Source organism: Neodiprion lecontei, chromosome 7 (assembly GCF_021901455.1).
Source record: "Neodiprion lecontei isolate iyNeoLeco1 chromosome 7, iyNeoLeco1.1, whole genome shotgun sequence".
NCBI classification, from domain to species: Eukaryota; Metazoa; Arthropoda; class Insecta; order Hymenoptera; family Diprionidae; genus Neodiprion; species Neodiprion lecontei.
The window spans coordinates 5,776,419-5,803,365 of NC_060266.1; the positions used below are offsets into that span (position 1 = coordinate 5,776,419).

The 26,947-nt window shown below is 35.4% G+C and overlaps 5 protein-coding genes across 7 annotated transcripts; 3 read left to right on the forward strand and 2 right to left on the reverse strand.

Moving 5' to 3' along the window:
- Positions 1 to 144: 144 nt before the first annotated feature.
- On the reverse strand, positions 145 to 5,190 carry LOC107225030 (esterase E4-like). 2 transcript variants are annotated; one of them, XM_015665333.2, is made up of 7 exons: positions 4,841 to 5,183; positions 3,978 to 4,116; positions 2,948 to 3,293; positions 2,014 to 2,376; positions 1,451 to 1,614; positions 583 to 899; positions 145 to 503 (listed from the first exon to the last, which is right to left on the reverse strand). In XM_015665333.2, the coding sequence occupies exons 1-7, from the start codon at positions 5,056 to 5,058 to the stop codon at positions 242 to 244; spliced, it is 1,809 nt and encodes a 602-aa protein (XP_015520819.2). In that variant the 5' UTR covers positions 5,059 to 5,183; the 3' UTR covers positions 145 to 241. The 2 variants fall into 2 exon arrangements, with proteins under 2 accessions (XP_015520819.2, XP_046601679.1); XM_046745723.1 differs by lacking the exons at positions 145 to 503; positions 583 to 899 and adding an exon at positions 916 to 1,375 and having other exon boundaries at positions 4,841 to 5,190.
- On the forward strand, positions 3,333 to 26,947 carry LOC107225040 (allergen Tha p 1). Of its 2 annotated transcripts, XM_015665345.2 has the most exons (5): positions 3,333 to 3,341; positions 25,277 to 25,315; positions 25,925 to 26,105; positions 26,212 to 26,306; positions 26,719 to 26,947. In XM_015665345.2, exons 2-5 carry the CDS (start codon positions 25,310 to 25,312, stop codon positions 26,818 to 26,820), a joined length of 384 nt encoding a protein of 127 aa, XP_015520831.1. In that variant the 5' UTR covers positions 3,333 to 3,341; positions 25,277 to 25,309; the 3' UTR covers positions 26,821 to 26,947. The 2 variants fall into 2 exon arrangements, with proteins under 2 accessions (XP_015520831.1, XP_046601685.1); XM_046745729.1 differs by lacking the exons at positions 3,333 to 3,341; positions 25,925 to 26,105 and having other exon boundaries at positions 25,172 to 25,315.
- Positions 6,861 to 8,411, forward strand: LOC107225038 (S-adenosylmethionine sensor upstream of mTORC1). The gene is made up of 2 exons (XM_015665344.2): positions 6,861 to 7,224; positions 7,299 to 8,411. The coding sequence occupies exons 1-2, from the start codon at positions 7,093 to 7,095 to the stop codon at positions 8,382 to 8,384; spliced, it is 1,218 nt and encodes a 405-aa protein (XP_015520830.1). The 5' UTR covers positions 6,861 to 7,092; the 3' UTR covers positions 8,385 to 8,411.
- LOC107225036 (60S ribosomal protein L28) lies at positions 9,327 to 11,544 on the forward strand. Its single transcript, XM_015665339.2, has 4 exons — positions 9,327 to 9,402; positions 9,924 to 10,019; positions 11,035 to 11,277; positions 11,413 to 11,544. The coding sequence occupies exons 2-4, from the start codon at positions 9,933 to 9,935 to the stop codon at positions 11,497 to 11,499; spliced, it is 417 nt and encodes a 138-aa protein (XP_015520825.1). The 5' UTR covers positions 9,327 to 9,402; positions 9,924 to 9,932; the 3' UTR covers positions 11,500 to 11,544.
- On the reverse strand, positions 14,239 to 17,572 carry LOC107225037 (zinc finger protein 77). The gene is made up of 2 exons (XM_015665342.2): positions 17,295 to 17,572; positions 14,239 to 16,321 (listed from the first exon to the last, which is right to left on the reverse strand). The coding sequence occupies exons 1-2, from the start codon at positions 17,511 to 17,513 to the stop codon at positions 14,942 to 14,944; spliced, it is 1,599 nt and encodes a 532-aa protein (XP_015520828.2). The 5' UTR covers positions 17,514 to 17,572; the 3' UTR covers positions 14,239 to 14,941.

Sequence of the window (26,947 nt, forward strand, 5' to 3'; positions counted from 1 at the left end):
CCAAGCCTTACAGAAGAAATTGAACGCCGTTCAAACTGTATCGGAGAAAATGGGCGTGAGTGTCAGCATTTTTTAATCAGAAGATTCACATAACTGTTGGAAATATCACAAGATGGAATAAAACTAACGAACATCCCCCTTTCGTCGTGACTCTACTATTTATTTAATACTGATTATACTGAGGTTTATATTTCAGTTGTCTGCCAAAGACTCCATTTTTTTATCCATTTCTTCATCGCTGTTACAAAAATATCTTTGAAAAAGATAACATAAGTACGAATAATGAATAAAATTTGGATGTTATGGCATTTGAGCCGTTTGATAGGACAGTTAAGGTCTTTGGAGTTTCTTTTAAGGTAGCCCAAAATTTCATTCGCTCCTCAAAGAAAGAATGCTGAACTTTGAGCGAAACTTCAGATCCGTTTCCTATTTGAAGATAGTTTCTCTCTACAGCCGAAAATGGTTTCCATATTGTGCCGTTTGAAGCCAAAGTCGTCGGTGTTCTGAAAAATCAATTCTTTAACACACTTTGCCAATTAAATTAGTGAAATAATAGCAATTTACTGATTAGTAACGGTTTACCCATTGGTTGCAAAGGAGGTCCACAACTGAACCATGATGTCTACGATTTCCAAATCTCTTCTGGTCGTGGTTTTGTTCAAATTTAGTCTGGCAAACTGCGGTTCAGGTGCAAAGATGTAAAAGGTTTCGTCACCGTGAGCTACACCCAATTCTTTCGTTGTATTATGATGAAGGTAAGTGTTGGAGAAAGTGCCTCGATAGTTGAAAGTGTAGAAGTACTGTGGATTCTTTGCCATAGAATTTTGCTGTAGAAGTGCGTCGTAGGCCGGATATCGAAACATACCGTCGCCAATGGCGTGTGTAATGTTAGCGAGTACCTGTGGATGGGTCAAATTATCGTAAAGGATCCAAAATAGTTTATATATATATCTATATTATATAGATATCTCGGGGAGCCGTCGTATCAGGAATCCAGGATTTAACACTTCATCCCTATGCATATACCCTTATTTCTGTACAGATTTTTCCCTTCATCCTATATACTGTACTTATATTACATTCTTATCCAAAATAACAAAAATAACGAGTACCCTAATATACGTGGGGTATTAGGCTTTATGTTTCTAATAACGATCGTGTTGAGGGCTTATACGAAGGATGCTTCAAATTCCTGGGGAATATCCAATACCGAATATAAGACAGTAATGGACTTTTGATCAATGTTCATTTGCAAATACGGCCATTTCGCTATTAGCTGGTTTATTGAAATCATCCGATGGTACCACGTTGATTTGTAAAGTTTCCAAAATCATATGAGAAAGTGAAGTATTCCTCTTGACTCAGGAATAACAGCCTATAATTCCAGGTTAATTTCTTTCACTTAATATCAGAGTGAGCATATGTTTCTTGATTTTTTGAAATCACTTACAACACTTGTATTGGTGGTCAGATCGTTGTTTAAGTAATACGACTTTATGCCGTTAACGTAAGCACTTCCTTTGTCCGGTTGGTATGTCAAGCTCATCATGCGGGGCAAGGCAAAGTCATAGTTCTCGAGAAAATCTTGAAACATTTCTTCACTGTCGAAGAAATCTGTACGTGAACCCAATCAGGAAAAATATGATTTTGAACCAAGAAATTATAGAACGTAAGCCTAGGTTTCAAATATAACTTTCAAATCAAGAAAAACGAAACGATGGGTCGATGGATTACATGGCGAACAAAATTTGGAAGAGTGCTGATGTCAGTTCTGTGTAACTCGGGTTACACAGGTCACCAAAACAAATCCTGATTATACATTGAAAACAATAATGTTCCGGTATTGGTCCATCGTTTTCAGCGTTCTATTTTGAATTTTAGAATCACTACAACAATAAGAATCTTACGATTTTGATATCCCGTCTGCCAAATTGAATTTGACATCATCTTATTTTCAAAATCTTTAAGCCGACTTTTTTTTTAGTTGGCAGTGTTAAAAGATATGATTTTCACCTCCCGTGAACATGGTTCCTTCATCTCGGGTGACACCGGAAATCCAAGGCAGGTCACGGATCTTTCCAGCAGCAAAAAGATTCGTGGGACTGTCGGTTAGTACTGCGCCTTCGATGTCCGGCTCATCGGTAGGGCCCCATATGAGGCCTGGATATGTGCGCCACTCAAAAAACTGCGGTTGCGTGGCAAGAATATCAACAAAGTCAATTGTTCGCAGGCAGTCGATTAGAGAATCCGACGTGTTGTTGAAACATCCGACGTACTCGCCAAGTTGAAAAGCGCGGCTCGCGCAAGCAGCTCTGGGTGTATGAGCCCATGTTGCGAGCGCTGATCCACTCTGCGTTATATATTTATGAAAAAGCCCTGAGCGAACACACAGATTGATGATGTTAGGTAACAGTTATTATAACTATGCGTTAGATTCAATTGATATCAGGTTATTTCGTTGAAATGTTACATGGGCGATTTAGCACGAGGTAAAATGCGCCTGCGTTTATGCACCTTAGGGTACATTTCAAAGAAATCGGCCTGCATTTCAGTAATTGAGAGTACATTTTATCGATCAATATTTGTCACATTATTCACGATGGCTCAACCCCTCACTCTCTTGAATCATTGACCGTGAGACAAATGTCAATCGGTAAAGTGTTTCCTGAATTGCATAACTGCAGGTGGATTTACCCTGTAATTAATTGTCCATGTATTATTTCCATAAAATAAGCCAGTATGTATATAGTTATGCTTTGTTACGTCTATTCGGAAGCATGAATTTAAGTTAGGTATGACCCAAAGCTTGGAAGCAAAATGCCTCGCATTAACTCTGAAACATCGTGGACTAAAATGAATTCCATTATAACAGATAGTATCTAATTCTATTTCGCATGTAATATTGTTGAATTCTCATTCATGGTAATGATAAGCTTTGTTGTTTTACCAATTGTTGCATCTGACAGCGTCAAAAGATGCACGCACGCGCCGCCTGAACTCGCTCCAACAAATGTGACTCGATCAGGATCGCCGCCAAAGTACTTTATGTTTTTTTGAACCCACTCTAGTGCCAAGACCTGATCCTTGAGCCCCCAATTTCCTGAGGCCACCTCGTCACCGGTACTCAAAAATCCAAGTGGACCAATACGGTAACTTGGAAGAACCAGTACTATGTCTGCATCAAGTAAGTAATCTGGGCCGTATCTATCAGATCTAGCATTTCCAGCCCTAAAACCTCCTCCGTAAATATACACGATCACCGGAAGTAATGCCGAGTTCGTGCTCTCCGGAAACTGCATTGTGCACAGAGAATTAGGAGGGAATACAAATAGTGTGTGCTTGTAAATATATTGCATTCCAACTGATTCTGATTGCAATCTTACGTTACATTACACGTGCAGTATACAATAGTATATTGTGTGACAATTAAGGGACGAAAGTTGGCGATTGCGACGAGCGTGAAGTTTGCAATCACGCGACTTACGATCGCCAACTGTGAGCCCGAATCATGCACGATAGTTTTTGTAACAAGTGGACGAAAAGTGATTGGGCTTTGCCTGATAATTTTGCGGGACGCAAGTCGTCAATTTCTTCTCCCTAAGGACGAAAGTGAATCAATTCTGGACTGCGCATGCGCGAACTTATCTTTACAATACTGAGACGACATTGGCTACTTTCGTCCAGCTAAACTGGTACGCAAAGCCTCACTTTCCTGCTACCCTACCAATTGCCTGTAACACTGACAATAAATTATTGGAGGCAATTCAGCCGCAAGCATGCAATTAATGAATTGGAAAATGAATTTCACGTGTAGAATGGTAGAAATTTTGCAGATTGAGATAAACATAAAATTCTAACTGTAATTTCATCACGGATGATATGATATAATTATAGTGCTCAATAATTTGCGAAACTTGAATTAGTTCAAGAAATACTTTAGAAAGTCTTAATGAAAGCGGATAAAGTATCTGAATTACCTGCGGTGTGTAAATATTGAGCCACAAGCAGTCTTCATTGCCCAAGACAATATCCTCTGAGGTTTGAGGGCACATACTTAAGTCTACGTTAGCCTTGCGAGATCCATTCCAGCCATCCGCAGCTACGGGATTTGCAAATCTATCGTGCAAAGTTTTCGAAAACATTGTGATCGGTTGAAACGTATAATTTTTGAAAAACTGGTAAATTCGAAAAATTAACGACGGAGCCAGGAATCGAACCTGGTATCTAGCGATGCTTTACCGGAGCCTTACTCCACTAGACCACCTAGCCGCCCTGACTCTGATGTCGTTAATTCCTCTCATCACCAGTAAGTTCAAATTTATTTTCTTGTGCTGTGATAGTATGTGTGAATATAGAAAGTGTTCTTCCTCTTCGAGCACAACTTGTAAGAATGTCTGTAAGTGTGTTTACATTTTGGAATCTTACGCTTCTGATGCGAAGCTCGTAAGACAGTCAATGACCGTCTAATATTGAAACGCGGATATGCATCATCAATATTAATATTAATCACGAGGCATTTTTCATTGTTGAAACGTATAATTTTTGAAAAACTGGTAAATTCGAAAAATTAAGAAAGATTAAGAAATTCGAAAGATTAATTTTTTTTAATTTTACGAGCTTCGCATCAGAAGCGTAAGATTCCAAAATGTAAACACACTTACAGACATTCTTACAAGTTGTGCTCGAAGAGGAAGAACACTTTCTATATTCACACATTGTGATCGGTTATTGCAAATTGTTACAGAAAAGAATAGCGAAGATAAAAGATGAAAGAGAGAAACAAACGATTCATGCATCGGTTCCATCGCGCAAAATTCTCTGTCTTGTATGGATATTGTACCTGAGATTCCCAATTGGTGGTTGTGCATAAGGAATTCCCAAGAAAGCAGAAATATTCCGATTGTGATTGGTTGTTCGAATTGTTCCTTGTAGGGTTCCTTGAGGAATCGTTACCACCGGAGCGGCGATATCCTTGGTCTGGGCGTAATTTATCGAACAAATACTGATCATGAGTAAAAATAGTAAGAGTACACATTTCACCGAGGAGTGGAAGACCATCGTGACTACGCGTCGGCGTATGTGACCAGGGTAAACTAACAACTGGTGAAATCGCAAAGTCTTGTTTTTGTAGGGATAAACAAGTGTTACGTATACGAGTGAATTTGCAAAAATACCAGATTAGCTTATTTTCGCTATATAAGTCTTCAGGTTCAAATGTATTCTGCTTTCCGTATCTTCAGTGCCGCTTCATTATCTTATTTTACGGTATTTTTTCTTGACTTAAGTTGAAATTACGCAGGCAGGTGAGTTAATTAGTCTATGATGGTCAGATAATATCCATATAATATGTTCAAGCGTGTACTATACAAGCTCAAGATTAATATCATGGCCAATTATTTATGCAGTTTACGCGCATCCCGTAGGATATCCATTAAAATCACATTAAAATCACATTAAAATCCAAGGATCACAGATGGTTATTATTTTCAATATCAAACTAGAAACATTGACCGTGGTATTCTTGTCGTTGAACCACTAATCTCTACTTTGCACTGGAGAGTGCATAGATCGGAATCTTTGTGAGCATTTGAACACCATATGTTTGTGGATTAATGCCGCATAAAAATGGTTGGAATGGAACCACGAAACTCTCTAATCATATGTGTATTCATTAGCAAAAAATATGTGTAAGATCTACATAAAGTTAGGACTTCTTGCCGTTACTAGCCTCGCATCAGAGGATGTGATTGGAACGAAACTCCGTCATCACATGACCCGCCAAATTATTTGGAGTTGTCAATGAATAGTTCAACTTTATGTTAACAATAAGATTTACAAAACAACAAGATGACTGATTTATTGGGTACCGAAATAATATAGCGAAAACAAATTATATTTTTATACCGATAACTAGTCAATGATTCAATATAGTTCTGCAATATTATTACTTGAATATGGCTCATCCTTATACGATGCAACGCTTTACATACAATGCGAAAATATATCGGTATAAGCCAAGGCATTAGTATGCGTTTTATTTTAGTCACGTCAGCAACTTATTTCACCCCCTTCTTTCCGAAGCTCGTTAAACTTGGATTACCTTCTTACGTAGCAGCTTTGGAAGACGAATATGATCGATTTTAAGAAACCAATTTCAACGTTTACATAAGTTACGCTCAACTCAAATACAATTATTAAATGCATTTGATATCGGCATTGCACGATCATATACAACTAAACAATGAATTGAAATTTTCTGTACGTCAAATTCTTAATCCTTCAATTTAATTATAAATCACTCCTAAATGTATATATAGAATGTACAATTAATATCTCAATCAATTTATACAATTATCCAAATCATTTACCTTGATTTCTTTACATACCATCAGTGCGTTGAACCATCGTTTTTATCTCTTATGTTTTCAGCTTTAAGTCCATCTCTGCAGACACCAGGTTACTTGCTACAACCTGTAGCTCTGTCCCTGGACCGAATAATTGCCTGTGTAAAACAAATCATGTTCCAAGAAAAGTAGTTATCGAGTTTACAATGTTTCTTAATCTGTCAATGGTATTTATATCTGCCAATTAAGACTGCGGTTACTCCATCATACGTTTATCGTAAAATGTTTATTACAGGCTTAAGCGGTGGTCGGATTGTACTAAGAATAATTATCTACGTACGGATAACGCGGAATCGCACATATTACCATGTAGTAAAAATAATTCGAAATCAGCAGTACTTAATCGTATGTCAATGATTGATTTTTTCACCTATCCTTGGCCCGCGTTTTTTGTCTTACCTATTAATACAACTTGATTCAACAAATTGTATTCAACTATGCGGCAATTCAACGATTTTTCAAATACACCCTGTAATCGATCCCCAGGCAGCAGGGACTTGAAAAGCATCACGTAGATTCGCTGAACATTCTAATCTAATGAAGTTGTAAATTACAGTGGCAACCGCCAATAGCAGCGTAGACATCCCGCGATTGCTGAGAAATAGAACGCAGTTGCAAATTCATGTTTTGAGAATTGTTGACTTTTGGGAAAACCTGTTGACTAACTACTGTTCTTCGGTTGTCAACAATGGCCTCGACCGAGCATAAAGACTTGGCTGCATTCATAAAGAGTGTTCATAGCAATTTGCGAAAAGAATCGCAAATTTATGGCCCAGAAACAGCGTGGAGAAGACATGTGGCTGAAAGTGACACGTTGCAGGTTAGGATGGTCAAGTTTCAACCCATCAATTATTACTGTTATCATACGAAAAACAATGAGAAATTTGATTGCAGAAATATGCCGAGGCAATGCAAAAGCTAGCAACAAAACACTGGGCTGAAAACGTAGCGGATCCAAAGAAAAATACGAAGTGTAGAATAGACTGGGTGAAGTCACAATGTTGGGAATATTTTTTTAGGGGTGGTATAGAATTGTTTTGGGACAGAGAGGTGAATATTAATCGGAAAATAACGAACGATCAAAGCCACAGTGGAATATCAACATATCAAGAGTGGTCAGATTCTGAAAACAGCACGAGTGGTCTTTCAGATGGGTTAATTTGTTCAAATTCAGAATTAACACCAGTGGATGATAAAGATACTCCAGATCTGAAGAAAAGTCTCAACAAACATTGCTCTATGAAGCCAAGTACAAAATTTGAGAAAAGTACTGAAAACAATTTGCAAATAAGCAACAATGAACACGATTCAAGCATCGTACAAGCTTCGCACAGGGAAGATTGCAAAGTAAAGCTGCTCGATGTGGGAAGTTGTTACAACCCCTTTGGCGGTGTAAATTTTTTTGATGTGACTGCTATTGATCTGGCTCCATCTTGCGATGGAGTATTGCAATGTGACTTTTTGAGCATGCAAATAGGACAGGAAGATGTATTTTCTGCAAACAAGCAACAAGTTGAACAATTGACTGTGGGATCTTTTGATACAGTTGTGTTCTGCTTGTTGCTAGAATATTTGCCATCTCCTGAGCAGCGATACGCTTGTTGCAAGAAGGCTTACAATTTATTGAAAAGTGGCGGCTTATTGTTGATCATTACTCCAGATTCAAAGCATGTTGGTGCTAATGCGAGATTCATGAAATCCTGGCGCTATGTTTTGTCTAATCTTGGATTTATGCGGACAAAGTATGAAAAATTGCCCCATGCTCACTGCCTGGCTTTCAGAAAGTGCTTTTATAAAAGAGTCGCTACTAGATGGGCAAGTTTGCAAAAGTTTTCCAAAGATGACGAACTCTTTCATTCGGATACTAACATTTTTATACCACAGGATTTTACCACATGGACTAGGGAAGATACAGTTGAGTGTGTTTCAGGTGATAAAAAAGCTGATGTCAATTTTTATAATGAATTGCCATATACATGATATTAACGTAGTAATAAAGATGAATGTACTGGCAGTATTGTATTCTTATTTCTTACTAGCTCGACGCACTGTGATGTTTTGAAAGAAAGTTTCATGCCACCGCTCATTAGCCAAAAGGCGGATTTTAGATTGAAATTACTGAAAGCATTAATTTTGTTGAAATTCATAATCGAATAACAATTTTAATAATTGCTGAAATAGGATTATATTGGACGCAATATCACTGATATTTGGAATATCTAGTTCTGGGACATATACCATGGAATATTGGGAAGTTTTTTTTCTATTACAATCAATTGATTCCCCTATAAAATCTTCAAAAAGTTCCGGAAGTAAGAGAAACAAAAATAGACTAAAAAATGAATTAAAATTTCAGCCGAAATAAAGATTTTCCAACAAAATTCAGCAATTGATCAAAATGTGCAAAGCGCGTGTAGAAAATTATAAATTTTCATTGAATTTACTAAACAGCAAAGACAGACTGATCGAAGTGATCGAAATCGCGTATTTGTTCTATTCTATCACTGCGTGGCGTGACAAGAAAAATAATCATCGACAAGTATTTTCTCTAGTTTATTGGCAATTCTATTGGGTGGAAACTAGGGAAATCGCAGTCCGTGACGCGACTCAGCAGAATTTCCCTAGTTTTGGATCGATGAACAGCAATCTTGAATGCGTTTAGACTTTCGATGCTACCAATCAAAAGCGCTGTAAAGTAGATCGCATTCGCTTATCGATTCCCGAGACCACTGAAAATAACGTAATCGAAAAATTAAGTGAGATCTGCGAGGGCATGTCTCAATTTTGGAATTTTATATAATCCTTAGATAACGGTTCTTTTCAACCAAACGCATCTAAAATTTTTAATTGTATCAAAATATTTTTACGTAAAAATCATTTGAACAAATAACTCGCCGTTAAATTACCGGTACTCGTTATAGTTTTAATTTGACTGCAGTAGGCGGATGACTACTTCCGTAATTCTCTTCTTCCGCTTCTTTACAGTTGACTGTAAGCGGTGAGTAAGGTTGCGGAAATCTCAGGATATTATTGATAATTCTAGAGAACGTATTTCCCATTTTTATAATCACTTGAGGATTTTTCTTCATCTGTGAATCACGGCAATTGAACAGTAACGTTATTGTTTCCGTTTGGTTGATTAGGATAACTATTTCTGAGCACGTGTGCCGTGCAAGTGACAACACGCCATTCCTTATTCTCCATCATATTGAAGTTAGTAACGTTATAGCAACAATTCATGCTGAGTAAATATCGTTATTTCGCGATTCTGAAATTGTCTGAAATTCAGTAAACGGTAATGAAACAAAATACATTCATATTTCGACATCTCAGTTCTTTCAAAATCAATGTCAAGTTGAGAAATAGTGATTTTTCCCCCAATGTTGCGTTACGATAACGTTACTAACTTCAACCTCGTTATTCTTTAGATGTAAAACGTTCCCTAGAATTACTCCAACGTTGAGAAACAGTTCGTAAATCAATGATTTAACCTATTTTACAACGAATTACGATTTTCAGGCCGTCAAGATGTCGTCCCATCTAAACTGGATGATCATTCGCAACAACAATGCGTTTCTGTTGAAGAAGCGCAACATTAGCAAGCCCTTCTCTACGGTAAGTCGAGCTTACCAGTTTGCGTATACAGCAAGAGAATAATAAACAATTCCACAAAATTTTTATTGAACTCAATTGGATAGTATGCAATTTTGATGAGTTAAAATCATTAGATCTTATGATTCAAAATTGTAAGGTTATATTCTGCAACATTACTTTTCGGAAGCCTTTAAGTCTCAAGGAATCATACGCAATGGCCCATATTATCTATGCAATCAATTTTATTTACGAAATTATGCTGTGTCTATTTGCAACATGGAGTGAACTAAGTACACTGATGATTTTTAAAAAAATGATTGACATTTGAGCACAAGGGCAAGGTGCACACTTTGAAAAAATGTATAAAAACAATAAATAATTGACGACTTTTTAGTTACTACATCAACAATAAACCAAAATCAAGTTAGTTCGGCTTTCCCCTAAGATTTTCAACATTTATCTGGGTATATTGAATAATGGATCATAAGTTAAATGCATGCAAAAAGTGATCTTGTAGTTCATATCGGACGATATGCGTAATGCTTTTAGAAACTGCCTACAAATTATGACAAGAAATTTTTGCGCAGGTAATGTTGATGTGGAAAGTTACAAAAATAAACCATCGAATAGCAATGATGTGTATCAACTCATCCCTATCCCCCCTTTATTGTGATTCCAATAGTTCGAGAATATCTATTGGTTATAATCATATAAAGTGTAATAAGCTAGATTGTATTACATCAATTTTTATATCTCATGCATCAGTAGTCAGTAATCCTATCCATGTGATCGAGTTGAATTTTATTGTAACGAACGTTATTGGAATGATGTTTTGTGTAGATTTCTTCAATGTTAACTTGATGAAACAAAATTTGTGATACATGAATGATTGATTGTTGATTCACTGTGTGATTCGTTTAGAAAACTTGCAATTTTGAAAGTCAAATTATGCCACGATGAAAATAACTAGATATTTGGTGAATGAATATGTATGCATGTAATATATACAACAGTTGAGATGCTTCAATTATTATAGGAGCCAAATAATCTGACAAACCTGAGCAGTTACCGCTACTCGGGTTTGGTTCATCGCAAGAGCGTTGGCATTGTTGATACCCCAGACAAAAAGGGTTTCACTGTCGTCTATAAAAAGGCAAAGTCAGTGAACAAGCCTGCCAAAGCAACCGTTAGACGGACAATGAAGGCTGGTGCACGTCGTTCCCTGCACAAACTCCGCACTCTTCTTACTGCTAACAAATACAGAGTGGACCTAAATAAGGTAAAATTTCATCATTATATTTTCTTTAAAACGCTTAAGAGTAGGAATTCGTCTTTTGGTATGATCGTCTATTTTATAAGAAGGAGAGTGAAGTGCCACGAGAGTCAGACTATAACTTCGTATTGAATTTTATAGGTTGCTCTGCGTCGTGCTTCTGCTGTACTGCGCTCACAAAAGCCATTACCTGCAAAGAAGATCCGTGCTCCTAAAAAAGCCGATTAAACTGTACAAGTCAATAAAAAAATTTAAATAATATTTCCATTCATATTTTTGTTGTTCAACATTTTCTCATTTGATTTTTTCATATCCTTATTACCTGTAAAGGAAAATCTGGGTAAGTCTATGATGTTACACAACTGATATACAATTGAAATATTTAAAAAGCGAATTTTATGTTTATCTAGATGATCATAATTATCTGGACTTGTCAGGAAATGTCACCAGTCCGTTGATCAAAGGTTGGTAACATTTCAACTTTGCACTTTGTTTTATTGCTGCTTTTACGACAAGGCAATTCCCCTCAATGAAAGTCTTTATTGGTTTTTGGTAATTATGTGGTGACAAATTTTATCAAGATCTGTGAATGCCGTGATTTTTTGTATTTGCTATCTGATTTCTACATTTCTAGACATCAATGCATGATATGCAACCTGTTTAAGTCTAGTTATTTTTTAGTTGCAGGCTTTGCAGAGCAAACCTTTTCACATGGGTGTTACCTAAGTTGGCTGGATTACTGACTCGGGAAGAACATCATGAATGAAAGTAAGTTGCTATGGTTGAAATAGTAAATAGTTTCTGGATTAGAGAGACTTTGCAGGAGCCATGATTTACATGATGACACTCAATATCACCAAGATCTATGAATGCCGTGATTTTTTCTATTTGCTATCTGATTTCTACCATTTCTAGATGCCTATGAAATTGTATCGTGCAACTTGTTTAAGTCCAGTTTTTCAATTGCAGGCTCTACGGACCAAACTTTTTCGTATGTGTGTTGCCTAAGTTTGTTGGATTACTGACTTGGGAAGAACATCACAAATGAAAGTAAGTTGCTATGATTGAAATAGTAAATAGTTTCCGGATTAGAGACTTTACAGTAACCACAATTTACATGATGACACTCTATATCACCAAGATCTATGAATGCCGTGATTTTTTCTATTTGCTATCTGATTTCTACCATTTCTAGATGCCTATGAAATTGTATCGTGCAACTTGTTTAAGTCCAGTTTTTCAATTGCAGGCTCTACGGACCAAACTTTTTCGTATGTGTGTTGCCTAAGTTTGTTGGATTACTGACTTGGGAAGAACATCACAAATGAAAGTAAGTTGCTATGATTGAAATAGTAAATAGTTTCCGGATTAGAGACTTTACAGTAACCACAATTTACATGATGACACTCTATATCACCAAGATCTATGAATGCCGTGATTTTTTCTATTTGCTATCTGATTTCTACCATTTCTAGACATTGATGAAATTGTATTGTGCAACTTGTTTAAGTCTCATTGTTTCTGAATTGCAGGCTTTGCGGGCCAAACTTTTTCATATGGGTGTTGCCTAAGTTTGTTGGATTACTGACTCAGGAAGAACATCATGAATGAAAGTAAGTAACTATGATGGAAATAGCAAATAGTTTTTGGATTGGAAAGAATTTAATATTTTTTGTCTTCAATTTTCACGCAATACCGCAACCACAATTTACATGATGACACTCTATATCACCAAGATCTATGAATGCCGTGATTTTTACTATTTGCTATCTGATTTTTGAAATTATTAAGTACCCGTGACACTAACATGCAACCTGTGTAAAACCTGTTATTTTTTTAATTGCAGGCTGTACAAGATGCACAGTTTCATATCAATATTCGTCATTAGTTAATTTCGTTGGATCACTGGCTAAGCAGAAGGAACATCATTTAATATGAGTAAGTTCCTACGATTGAAATTCAAATTAGTCTTTTTGTTTGAGGGAAATATAATTTCCTTATTGTTGCGACGTCAAAGCCATCAGAATTTAATATGATGATACACTTTACCACCAAGATCTATGAATGCCGTGATTTTTACTATTTGCTATCTGATATCATTACAGTAATAATAGTGCAATCAAGTCTGAAAATTCGATTATTCTTGAACCCGCTCTTTTTTTTTTTTTTTTGCAGAACTGTGATTTCAACATTTATGAAACACTGCTGTCGGATCAGTATTTGAACCACGAGTAAAGACAGTGAGTTATTGTTAGTAGTGAAATTTATAAGTAGCTGAAACTTCAAGAATGTAAACCTTGCAGCTGTTAACCTCTAGACGGCCGGCAACACCACTATAGTTTTGTAAAGTTTCTGTTAAAGAAACTGGTCTGTTTCGAAGTTCTGAAACACGTTTTTTAAATTTTGTACTTTGAACAAAGTCGCGACGAAATGAAGAGTGTCATTAGAGATTTTGCTATAATTTTGGAAATAAAATTTAGGAACCTTCATTTTTATCATATGTTTTACTTGTCACCGTGTAATAGTAGTTCAGTTTCCGACCGTTGTAGATAGTAGAAATGTAGTTAATTAGTATTAAACTATTTCTCCGAGCGACACGCGCAACCACCAGGACGCCTGGATGCTATGATTTTTTTTTATTTGTTACCTAGTTCAAAAATAGAATTTATTGAATGTAGGTGACGTTTATGTGTGTGATATATCAAGCACACTTTGTGTTTCATTTTACAGGCTGCATCAAATTTAGCCTTGGATGGATTTGGCCAATTTTAAAAGTTTTGATTAATGTAGAATTGAACATGCATGATCATTTTTTTTTTGCTCATCTTCCTTTTCGAAATAAAACAGTTACGCAAAAGAATGATCTACCTGGTTTTATTATTTTCCCTGTTGAAGTCAGTCTCAACAATCAACGACTTTCATGTTATTTTATATTTGCATTTTCGCTTGAAAATTTGAAAGCTTGAGTGTTGAAGCTATTATTGCTACGCAAGCAATCATGCTAGATCCTGAACGGTTAATGTTAGTGATTCCTATCCCGCAATAATTCACATGAATGAAACGTAAGTTGTGGATCTTAGAAATTTGTATGGACTTCTATTGCAAATTATTTATATTTTATTTCGGTTACAAACGTGTATAGTTAATTAATTTTTATTATTCCTAAATCTCGTAACACGTAAATTCAGTAGATAGTGTATGAAAATATTTATTCATACGTAATTTTTCATAATAAAATGATATATAGATCGCCTTCATCATCTAACATTATTATAGTAACAATTTGATGTAAAAAATAAATGCTTTGGTGCATCATTGGTTCATTGATTATTTATAAAATGATCGTAATGCGTTGAATACAAGTCTACATATTTGGCAGTGAATCTCAGATGATTGTAAAAATTCGTACGTAATTAATACTCGTACTTCTGAGAAAAACGTATGTATCTATTCGTATAAATCAATTAACCTGTGTTCTCGTTTGAACAAAATTCTTCAGCACAATACAGTATCTGAATAAAGTGAATTTAACAATATAAACTTGAACGGAAACATTCAACATCGAACGAATAGAATCGCCAGTAAAATAATTGAAGTGCGTAATATAACAATAACATTTTAACAAGTACATAATATTGTAAAATTCAATCTCTTTAATCACAGACATAAGTCAGATTTTGGAAGGCTGAACTCCATGACATTTCTTCATGTGAGAGCGATAAGACACTAAGTGTTTGTAAGACTTCCAACAATCGCTGCAGTTGTATTTTGTTTTAACCGAATGATTAATTTGAACGTGTCTCTGGAGACTCGATTTACGTCTGTATAGTTTTGGGCAACTGTGACATGGATACGGTCTCCAATTGTCATGCGTTAATATGTGTGCATATAAGTAGGATTTAATTCGAAATTGTTTCTTACAAATGTCGCACTCATACGGTTTCCGGGCATCGTGAATTGCGCAATGGCGACGCAAATCACTGGCACATATAAAAGACTTGTCACAAATTTTGCAGGTAAAATTTTTAACCTCTAGTAATTTGTTACCTTGAATATTTCGATGGTTTGTTCCTTTCGTTGATGTGTCATTGTGTTTATTCAACATGTGTCGTTTTAGGCTTGACGTTGTAGAGAACCCTTCATTACACAATTTGCAGGTATGAGGTTTACTACCGGAATGACTTGCCTTTTTATGCCTTCCCACATGCGACGTTTGCGTAAATCTTTTGCCGCAAATGCTGCATGGATATGGTCTTTTTATGTTTGATTTAGAAGATGAAGGCTTAAGCTTCTCGTCATGTTCCTTAAGGATTTCAATATGTAAAAATTCAATGTGGACTGCTAAACTTGATTTTTTTTTAAACCGTTCACCACAAATGTCACACACGTAAGTTTTTTTTGGTTCTTTGGTATCCACCCTTCCCCCATTTGAAGATTTGGCTGATTCTTTATCTATTGTAGATTTTTTCTCATCTTCTTTATGATTCTTTGATGTTAACTGTGTGTTCTCAGTAAGTTTAGTCTGTCTAATCAACCAATTGTCAAGGCTATCCAGACTATGTGTTTTAATATGCTGCCTCAGGGTTGATTTCCTTTTGTATGTTCTGTGGCATTCGTCATAAGAGTATGTTTTCGATTCATGCGATCGTAAATGTTTTTGCAAACATTGTTTCAATTTGAATTTCTTTCCACATGTATCACATTCGTGATAATTGGACTTATTGTGAGTTTGGATGTGTTGAGTCAACAGTGACATGTATTGAAATGGTCTGTCGCAGATTTCGCAAGTGAGATTTTCTCTGTTTCGCTCGTTACACTTTGGTGATTTGTTCATCTTACCTTCATAAAGTTCGGGTCGAACGAGGGCTGGTGATTTTGCACGTTTCGTTGGCACTTTTGGAGCATTTTTAAGATTCTCGTCATCATGTGCGTGCCGAACATCCACAAAATCCCACGGTAATGCGTATCGATCATATTTGGGCGATTGTTTCAGTGTTTTTTCATTCAAAGTTTCAAGTTCTACAGATTCTGTCTTCAAATGTAGATTCAGCTGAAATGCCCACCAATTTGTTAATACATTTCGAATATCAAAATTAGGATGCATCTTCAAATCAATTCATATTCAATATCTCTTTTAGCAATTAGTAATGGCTTTCAGTAAAATTTCACCATACTTTTTAAAATTACAGTTGTATCATACTTCTTAATCAGAATATTACATCAGAGGTATGAAGATTTTTTTTTCGTCTCATCATAAGGAGTTTAAATGAAACTACTCATATCTCGATGCTTAATGTTTTTCTCATGAAATATCAAAGGTCAAACAAATATCGAAAACAATGCCTACTCTAATATCTTACTATTATAGCTAACAGGATTGAGCAAAAACTATTTTTTGCATGATTATGCGCGAGCTTGAAGTTAGTAACGAAACATTAAAAAAAAAATCATTACTTGGCAATTTTAGAATGGTTTTAAAAGAGCTGGGTTTTCAAAATATTAGCAAGTAATACTTCATTACGGATTAATAAATTTCGGACAATCCAAAAATTGTGAGAAAACATTGTTTTTTAAATATATGTCGTTACAGTAATGGTACTAATTAATCCCATATTATTATAGCGTCAATAACTCTGAATTGTTTTTTGCAAATATAGATGAATGTGCCCGTTACGTTAGATTTGTGAAAAATACGTAATGCATACAAGAATTTTAATCGCTTTTGCTTACTCAGACGAACTGACATTAAAAAGCAGTTCATAATTGACTCGTAAGTCAGTATTATAATTAAGCTACAGCATGCAAATTATATAGTTTTTTTTTAACCTCTCTATATCTCTGATTGTCAGTTACTTTCCATCGGATTTAAAGAGATTGACTCCTAAAAAATGCTCACTTCAGATATATACTATAAAAAGTTATTAACGTTGTTTCAACTAATACCAAAAAGACCGGAAAGATTTTTAAGCCACTGCGACTGAATGTTGAAAATAAGGCATTTCATATTTATGTGTTATACTCACTTCTTTGCTTGTTTTTGAATGAAGTTCGGCCGAAGATGTCGAATTACAGGTTTGAGAATCTACATTTTTCAATACTTCTTGATTATGTGAATGTTCAAGGGGGATAGCTGGAATGGAAAACTTGAGATTGGGAGAATGAGCAGTGTTCTGCAGATTTTGGCTGCTGTCTTGCACATTTGGAAATTCTTCTTTACATTCAATTTTTATACCGCACGACATGTAATCAAACGTCAAGTAGGATTCAAAACTTTCATAGGTCTCGGTTTTAATTTCGTAGCAGTTATCGATCTCTGGTTCTTTTTTAATAAATTTGCAGAGTTCCATTGCGCTTTATTTGTTTTCTTCAATCCTCTAGTTTTAGACTTCAAATCATTCCTCAAACATGGCGTAAACCTGATATAAACATATGGAAAAAAAAAAGAGGAAATAGGTGAATGAATTTCAATGTGTAATTATAATTTATCGACAATAGGCAACAAATTTTTTAAGTACAGCCTTATGGAGTTTCCTACTTAATAGTAGGGTACATTTTTATATGTAATAGATGTAATAATTATCTAATAATTTCTTTATATAGGTTGAAACTGAAAATTGGAAATACGATTGGAGTAAACGATTAAAAAAAAAAATGATATAAAATGACAGGGGTGTAAACTTAATATTGATTGCTGTTAGTGTAATATGTAGTTTCAATGTGACGTTTGATAACTGTTGTTACATTATTTGATTTGATTGTGTTTGGCATTTATTTTCACGAAAATGGAGTAATAAAAATCCTAAAATAATATAACATAACCTGTCTATACCTGAGAAGTTGTGGGCTTGCGTTAAACATGCGTATGCAACCTGTGGATCGTGTGTAGGTTGTCAGTGATCGGGAAGTCAAACGGTCGAACATAACCTATAAGTTTTGTTTACCTATCTGAGATTCTGAATTCAGTGCTCGGGCAGGGTCGGCTTGGCTCGGCTCTTATTGCGTAACACATCACCGATGACGGAAAAAGGTTTACTGTGTATAAGAGGTGCTTCCTGATTGGTTCAACTAAGTTTGTCAACTTTTTACCGGGAATATTATCGACTGAATGAGGTTAAACAATTTCCTCCGACCTTTTCAACGATTTCGTAATTTATTTTAACATATTTCAATGAGCTTTTGCTATACGAACCTAACTATTTTTCAGAATTATATCCCGATGATAATTGTGTCTGAAGGAAAAAAGTTGTTTCGCTGCAGAGTCAGTTTGAAAAATTATGGGACTTCGGACCTTTGGCCTGTAAATAATTAAAATTTTGAACAATAGTAGCGCTGCAGTAGCGCCAACCTGACTGCATTGGTTTGGTGGTACTTTTCGTTTTTACTTTGTTTTGCAATCAGGGGTGTTCGTGAATCCACTCAAAATTTGGTGGGATTCACCCGAGTTTAATGGGTAAAACCGGAAAACTTGTTGCTGTATACATAGAAGTATAAATTGAACATGTGTAACAGTTTTTGTTTATTGGTAGTCAATGTCAAATTCGATAACGCGAAACTAGGTATTAAGGTAAGTGTAATAGTTATTACTCCTGTCCTAATTATTGATTTGTTATGGTTACATCTATTTCAACCTTAGTTCTAAAATTACCAAAATCATTTTGTACTATCTAACTATCTACCAATTGGTTTAAGTCGTTGGAAAATTCAGAATTTGCGTTGTCAATTTATAATTTGTAATTTAAACGTGGCAATAACTGGTACATTCGTTCGTAGTACGTTTCGATGACAACTTTACATTACGTTGAACGTATCCGAGTTAGCAACAAATTACCCGGTTTTGTAACTATCTCTGACGCTACTTTCATAGCGAGAGAGTTCACCACCTAGTGGCCGTTTATAGTACTGATATACTGATGTTTACGATGAATATATTCACTACTTATGGCATTCGATTGATGTAAATTTTTTTATTGGCCAGATTCACGTACTTATTTTATTTAAAATACCTAATTGTTTCTGTCAACGAACATACGACTTAGAGGAATAACACATAAACTTCAAATGAAATGATATTTAGTTGACTCAATCCCGGTAACACGTCGAAAGGTTCACTCGAATCAATACTTTACTCGATCGTGACTAGAAAGGGCTTTGCTGAGTCAAGGAATTCGCTTTGACTAAATCATTTTGACGAACTAACTAAATCGAAATTGTTGAACTGAAGTCATCGTATTTGGAACAAATAAGGGATACTAGATTAAGCGAATGGACTCCAGCGAAATCTATTTTTTGGTTCAAGTATTCCTTTTCCTCTGTGTGCGTTGATATTATAGACATATTTTTATTGCATATTAAAATGCAGCGAATCTGCAGGGCGTTTGATTTTTTATTTATTTCCATCCATATTAAAAAATTAACACTACACGGTGAGGCGCACACTCAAACATTTATGTAAGTCAACCCATTGCCAGACATTAATATTCATCCAGCAAATTTACGTTACGAAAAATTTCGTACGTCAGATTCGCTCGATGATTCATGCTCGATTCCTCAGAATTTTTCTCAAAGCATCCATATCACAATACCTGACGGACGTCATACTTTCTGCTAAAGTTGGAGATCATATTTCACTACTTTAGCTGAGTTGTGGCGTGTAGTTTGGTTTACATTTTACTAAATGGTCTATTTTACTGCATTATAAATTGCGTTTGAAAGGTACCTAGAGAGGAAAGAAAATAAAATTGTTGACCTGTACCAAACATGACGATAAAATGTGAAAGACATTTTTTTCTTTAATTCAAATAAATTATAGGGTTTCACTTGTTCATTCGATGAGTTATTTCATTCACCTTTTTTGCGAATCTGATGATGTGATTTATTTGAATCGAGTAGAAAATTCTTTCGCCGATGCACATTTGGTATAAAGTCAACGACTCCTTTCTCTTTTTGATATATCCTTAGCAGAATTGCCTTCAGTAGCAATAATTTGAGCAAACTCTGTGGGAAGTATTTCTAAGGACTCAATACAAAATCTTCCCTGACAGCAATTTTTTGCCACCTGACAACAGACTTGCCTCAGAATGCTACTAGGTATGCGTAGTGATAGAAATTATGGCCTTTTTAGTACTTATTGCAACGAAAATAAGAGTGTTAAGATTTAAACCGCAACACGTTTCGCATGATTACAAGCCTGAAGAAAGTGAAGGAGGTCGAAAAAGTGGGAGTCCACTGTGGTCACGTGTATCTGGCGATCAGGTGTCTTGGGAGAGCGGTGTTGAATGCTTTTGGACGTGATTCCCAGAGTTCTGCTGCATTGAGAGAATATTAGTTTTGACACGTCTTAAATAAAATGATATGAAAATCTGGTAATATACAACTGTCTGAACAAAACTTTACGGATAACTAAGTTTTCATTTATTTTATTTTCAACGATTTCCAACTGTATTTTGGAAAAGTGCGAAATTTTAAATGGAACCAGACTATGTTTTTTCACGAAGAAGATGGTACTAACAGTTAGAAAAAATTCGAATTCGAATCGAGACAATATTGGAATATTTTTACTCCGCAAGAAATGTTTACTATAAAATATGTGAAGCAATTGAATGTACTCATATTTTTTCATCGAATTGATTTCATTAACTGCGAAAACATTATGTAGCCATCCTTGTAATGAAACCTTTTCACGTCGAACGGAAAAAATTCTCATCGTATAAGGTACTCGTCGTTGTTATATACCCTTGACACGAAACGGAACACGTGTAAATTTCCGCGGACATTATCCAGCGTCGGAAAAATTTAGTCTTATAGAAGGGATAAGTCTCGACCTGCAGCCTTAAAAATATTGAATTTATGAAAATATTGAGGAGAACGTGTAGGTGAAACAACTTTTGAAAATAGGTCACTAAATAATATTATGTAGCAGTGTTTTGTCCTTCTTGTATAATGAATGCGATAGTCCCCTGATTGAATTCATTGATTGGTTATTTTTGTCGAATTCATTTATCACGTTTCCAGGAAACTTTTCTACCAGAGTTTTGCAATTGAATTATTTTACTGCTCGTTCTCAGGCATTTGAATACGACAAACGGTGTAGCTTATTTCCTGCAATATCGCAACGTATGACCGCAAGAAGAAGTTTACAACAAAACGTACTCGTATATGATAGTTGCAGCGTGTGTGTGTAGATAGAAGTACGTCAGGCCATCCGGTTTGAATTCAGGTTATTACATAAACCGACGAAACATAAATAAACTAAAAAAAGACAAATGTTCCGTGGGTAATAGTCTGGCTCCGTTTTTTCTGCAGATCATCGTCCAGTGATTGGCACAACCAGGCAAAAAATATTCCTTAAGTTGTAATAATTATAACTTTTATTAACTCCAGAGAGGGTCAACGTGTTTATGGAAAGACTTTTACATTGGATTTTTTTTTTACACTTTGATACATCCCGGTGCTTGCAGATCAAGTTGTTATATCGTATGAAAAATAGTTGATGTATAATATTCGATTAAAACCGGCACGATTTCACTAATGGATATATTATTGTTAGCATCGAATATGGCCAGGTAATATTGGCACAAAAACTGTAATCATTGGTTTTAGACAAATAAAATTTATACTGAATTTTAGCAGATTACGTACGAACCATGAAGTCGTTAGGAATTCACTCTGTGTGTGTTTAAGTCTCATATACATGTGATCAAAGATTCCTTTAAACTTTACAGTGAAAAATGATCAGCAAACTTATAACTTATTTCGTTGGCTTTAATCCATTGAATTCTATATAGCATGTGAAAAAGGGACCCGCCATAAGTGAGGTCACTTTTTATCTTAATTTTTTTACTCAAGAGTGCCTACCAGTAGAAAAATTAATTTGCAAATAATTGAAACAAGTTAAAATCAACGTTTTAAAAGTGAAACTGAAATTGAATGAGTCGAGTTTTAATATTATAATTTATCTCAATAATATCGTAAAAAATAAAAATCACGACAGGAAGAAAGTTCGTTTACAAACAACTTTCGAAAGATTAGACTTTTTTTTTTGTTTTTTTTTAATGCGCTAACATAGTAAAGTTTGTTTTAATTTCGATAACTTTGCAGGGTTAATTTTGGTTTGCGGATGGATTTTTTTATACGTTATTTGAAATGATTGTTTAATAATCTATTAAATACCTTGTCAATTGGGAAAGTCCGTGATAAAATTGACCAAATCATTTGCGAATTCGAAATGCATATGCAATGTTTAATCCGCATTACTGCTTAAGCATCCAATAACCCATTCGGGATTTCTGGCAATTAAATCGTTGGAAGACGATGAATAACATTGGAGAAAAGTTTGGTCAGTATTATTGCAGACATCGTAAGCAAATATTCGGATGAGAAACGTTTCTGGTACAAAGTTTGTTTTGGAATTAGATAATAAGTACGTGTACACAAAACCAGTTGCATAAGCGAAAGAAAATATCTATAGCGTGGTCACTTTATCTTCAAACATACGACACCTTATTACTTACGTTTACGATGTGAAATGTGACGGGTTTTGAACATTAGCCACTCGGTTGTAATAATTAATTTATATTGTTTTCTATTTATCTGTAATCCCGTAGGTGTGCGATGAGTAAGGGAATTACCCATAGAATATAAGAAGCATGGATTGACGTAAACATTCTTTGGTCAGATAATCGTCGGGTTGAATTTTCAAAACTTATTACGCAATGTTCCAGCGCTCGATCGTTTAGTGCAGTGACGTTTAACTCACGTTTTTGCTCGGACGCAAACTGGAATTCACCAAAGAAATCTAAATGCTAATAGATATATTACGCAGGCGCATATGGCCCGAAGCTAGGATTAATTTAAGGATAAGTCTCTAAGGACCTTCTTCTGTATTTTGAGTACGCATTTTTTTTTTTTTAAATTCAAAATAAAAAAAAATATTCAGTCAATTGATATGCGTGTCATAAGTTCAAGTAAATGAATAAATCATTATTTTTTAAGGATAGGCTTAGTCGCTATTTCTAGTATTCGGTTTATTTCAAGGTCTAGGTTGAAGTAGACTAGCTATAGATGCTTGATCTATCAAACGTTGGTCTTGACGAATCGGCAATATATCATATACCGAAAGCATTTATCACTCTTCTGCAACGTTTTTGCGAAGTATGCAATAACCATGATTTATCACGAAACATCAGCGCAGTTAATTTTTATTCATGAAGAAGATCTTCTCGAATTGTGAATATCATCGTGACCTGTTACAATCGATTTACAAGTCGTTTGTCGCTTGTATGAAATAAAAAATCGACAATCTTTCAATTTGTTATTCGAGAAGAATTTTGCAGGGATTATCTTGTTGAAAGAAATAAAAGTCGGCTATGTTTTTATTTTTTTCTTCTATCAATTTGTGAACGTTAGGTTGAGATGTGAGTGAATTAAGCGATGGTCATCTTTTGATCTTGATCCGTAACCGATAACACTTCAAAGGTGTGGAGAATCTAGTTCACCTTGCCCAGATAACGCGATTAGCATATTTTGTATACTTAGTAAGTTCGTGAAAATATAAGCCTGAATTTCTGTAGGTATGTGCAAGATCTTTGAAGGATTTAGAATAATTTATAACCCAGAGTAGTGTAAGTTAATGTATCTTTTTACCACGAATCGTAAACGACGGTTAATCAATTCCTTGTTATTGTCCCTTTTTATACACGCATAATGAAATTCTTCAATAGATTGACACCTGAAGACTATGAGTAATGAATATCTCGTGAGAAAATCGTAACATAGTCGTCTCGGGTGGCTAGTTGGACGTGTTTCAACGACAACAACAAATCTAAGAAATCACATAGATCTTTAAATAAAAAATCTGCTAGGCGTGAAATTGATTGATACTTCCTCCTAGACTCACCTCGACTTGATACACAGATACGTGGTAAAAAGAAGGAATAGAAGCATTTTGCCACTAATGGTCATATACTCAATCCTCGCTGCACGTGGCAAATGTTAAAGCCATTCCGCAATCCAGTGTAAAAATTCCATAGGTCGTATAATTGGGAATTTGATTCAGCGATGACTAAGTGGAAAGACCAGTGATATTGTTGGTAAATAATTGCAATGCATAACGGTAGAGAAATAAATTGACGATATTTTTCACTCAGCGTTGTTTAAATAAGAACACCGTAAAATTATTATCAGACGTAGGTATACATATTTGTTTAACATGGTATAATTCGCGGTAACGACATAAGTGAAAAATGAAACGAGAATGAAATTTTGTGTTCGACAAAGTATAGCAACCGAATTATGCACGCTGAGAAAAATTTCGTTTGTTACAGTAACTGGAAGAATTCGGTAAAACAGGCGTCGTTGAAAAAACTGTTTGAATATTGTTGGATTTACGAAAAACGAGGTACGCGTAAACATTTTGCGCTATTGTCGATCATTTTTTGGTTATGGCGATGCAAAATCGGTTTGTGAGGTTTACTCTACTTTTTTAGTTAAACAAGGCTTTAACGTCAATTTATTCTCGCGCGAGCGTTAAATTTTCGCAACGGTTGCAAGAAAATATAGCATCAGTGATCGTAATGAGAAAGAATAGTAACGGATACTAGAGTTTCCGGTAACAGCTAGAAAACTAATTTTCATTTTCTACCTAGAACTATATTTTTCGATTGTGGTAAAAAATGTAAATAGTTAAGTACCGAGCGCTAAACGTAATTAAAAATTTCTCTCAGTGCGTGTATCATGTATTGATTATCAGGATGTCGATGACTGTGCAATCCGTAATTCCATCAACTGTTTTTTGATGCGTCTAACATCATGCGTAGAAAAACAACACGACGATTGTACGTACACCTTCATTGTCTCATTAGTATGCTAAAAGCTATAGTAAACAAGGTATGTGTCATGAAAGAGTTGGTCAAACACATGAAGAATGGCCAAGAGTTCGGGGAATTCGGACTCTGGATGCTCGTCGGGTATAAAATCTCGGACACACCGCTCTCTCAGCATCAGTTAGCCGTTCCGTCTGGACCGCATCGCATCTGTAACCATGAAGGTAAATAGAGGTTTGCAGCATAGAATTAATTATTCATTAGTTAGACGGGTTAAAAAATTTCTATACAAATTCTTGCGGTGTTTCGAATTCACCCCTGAATGTCAATTGCTCGATTAGAATCGCGTTACGATTGCTTTCGAACATTCGCGAATTATTTCTAGCGTTTTGAAATCCCAGAGGATAAAAAATATTTCAACGTAATTTCGTTGTTTGAACAAGGATTACGTTTATTGGTAAATTATATTTACGTTCTGAATCACGTGACAATAATTCGTTAGAAAAACGGCGAGAGGAAAATCCTTTGCAAGCTTTTGGACCAAAATCTCATCAATACAGTGTTTCAGTTTTTCTTGAAACTACAAATTTAATCGAAATTTCGTACCCTTTCGAAAGTAATTCAGCTGCAGGGTTACAAGTATTTTGATGGGTTAGAAATACTCTCACATTTTGTATAATATAATATTTCAACGAGTGGATTCGACTTTGAGCTGACTTTACTGTCTTGTCTTTTTTACCGAATCCCCTTCAATTTGAGAAAATTTATTCGTTGTAAAGTGAGGTAATTACCGAGGAGAAAATGAATAAATTTATGAAAATTGTAAAATCTAGGTTGCCATTTTTCTATTGGTCGTCGTGGCTTGCGCCGTTACTGCAAAGCCTGCAGGCTACACAACAAAGTATGATAACATCGACTTGGACCAAATTTTGAAAAGCTCACGACTGCTTACGAACTATGTTAATTGCCTTTTGGAAGTCGGTAATTGTACACCAGACGGCAAGGAGTTAAAGAGTGAGTGAAATTGTATATTTTCAAATTATTGCCGCTGATTATTTTACAACCCGAAGAAAACGAGTGTTCAGGTATTATAATTACGAAAACTTTCGCTTTTTCACAGACTTGCTGCCTGACGCCCTGGAAAATGACTGCAAAAGTTGTAACGATCGCCAGAAAGCTGGCTCGGAGAAGGTTATCCGGTTCTTGGTGAACGAGGTGAGTTCACGTCGCCACTCACCGATCGCCCTTGATATTAATCGGACATTCGAACCAAATCCGTAGCCTCGTGGCTAACGATAATATTCAAATTATTCCGATTCGTCCAAGAGAAATTTAACCTGCGATAGAAATCCTTGTTTAACTTGACAATTGGTCTTCGCATAAAGTCATAAAGTGCACGTGAAATTCCATTTGTTGGTTTCACTTTTAAGCTACTTCTGCAGTTCTTTTTCCGTTCGCCAATAATCTCAACTTCATCTAATTACGTATTATCGTAACACGAAGCTGTTAAAAAGATATTACAAAATTTTCAGATTACGTTCTCGGATAATCGTCCTTCTTCTTCTATCCATGCATAAATATAATATGTGTATTTTGTTGGTTCTGATTTCTTTTTTCCGTTTTACAGCGTCCTGAAATTTGGGACAAACTGGCCAAGAAATTCGATCCCGACAACCGATACAGAGTCAAGTTTCAGGCTGATGCAAAAAAGGCTGGAATCGCACTGTGAACATGACTAAGAAGTAATTTGTATTTGTCTTTTTTTTTTTTTTTTTTTTTTTTTTTTAAATAAGAATTTGTTATTATGTTTCTCCCGGATGTGACAAGTTGTTAAATATATACACTGAATTCACGAA

What these genes read in the sequence shown, in the direction of transcription:
- LOC107225030 (XM_015665333.2), bottom strand. Translation starts at nt 5,058, where the DNA reads ATGGTCTTCCACTCCTCGGTGAAATGTGTACTCTTACTATTTTTACTC. An exon ending in CCACCAATTGGGAATCTCAG is followed by an intron (nt 4,117 to 4,840) that starts GTACAATATCCA and finishes TTTGCACGATAG; the next exon opens with ATTTGCAAATCCCGTAGCTG. An exon ending in ACCTCCTTTGCAACCAATGG is followed by an intron (nt 504 to 582) that starts GTAAACCGTTAC and finishes TTGATTTTTCAG; the next exon opens with AACACCGACGACTTTGGCTT.
- LOC107225037 (XM_015665342.2), bottom strand. Translation starts at nt 17,513, where the DNA reads ATGTCGTGCGGTATAAAAATTGAATGTAAAGAAGAATTTCCAAATGTG. An exon ending in ATTCAAAAACAAGCAAAGAA is followed by an intron (nt 16,322 to 17,294) that starts GTGAGTATAACA and finishes TGGGCATTTCAG; the next exon opens with CTGAATCTACATTTGAAGAC.
- LOC107225036 (XM_015665339.2), top strand. Translation starts at nt 9,933, where the DNA reads ATGTCGTCCCATCTAAACTGGATGATCATTCGCAACAACAATGCGTTT. An exon ending in TTAGCAAGCCCTTCTCTACG is followed by an intron (nt 10,020 to 11,034) that starts GTAAGTCGAGCT and finishes CAATTATTATAG; the next exon opens with GAGCCAAATAATCTGACAAA. An exon ending in ACAGAGTGGACCTAAATAAG is followed by an intron (nt 11,278 to 11,412) that starts GTAAAATTTCAT and finishes TGAATTTTATAG; the next exon opens with GTTGCTCTGCGTCGTGCTTC.
- LOC107225040 (XM_015665345.2), top strand. An exon ending in AGACGGCAAGGAGTTAAAGA is followed by an intron (nt 26,106 to 26,211) that starts GTGAGTGAAATT and finishes GCTTTTTCACAG; the next exon opens with ACTTGCTGCCTGACGCCCTG. An exon ending in TCCGGTTCTTGGTGAACGAG is followed by an intron (nt 26,307 to 26,718) that starts GTGAGTTCACGT and finishes TCCGTTTTACAG; the next exon opens with CGTCCTGAAATTTGGGACAA.
- LOC107225038 (XM_015665344.2), top strand. Translation starts at nt 7,093, where the DNA reads ATGGCCTCGACCGAGCATAAAGACTTGGCTGCATTCATAAAGAGTGTT. An exon ending in CTGAAAGTGACACGTTGCAG is followed by an intron (nt 7,225 to 7,298) that starts GTTAGGATGGTC and finishes ATTTGATTGCAG; the next exon opens with AAATATGCCGAGGCAATGCA.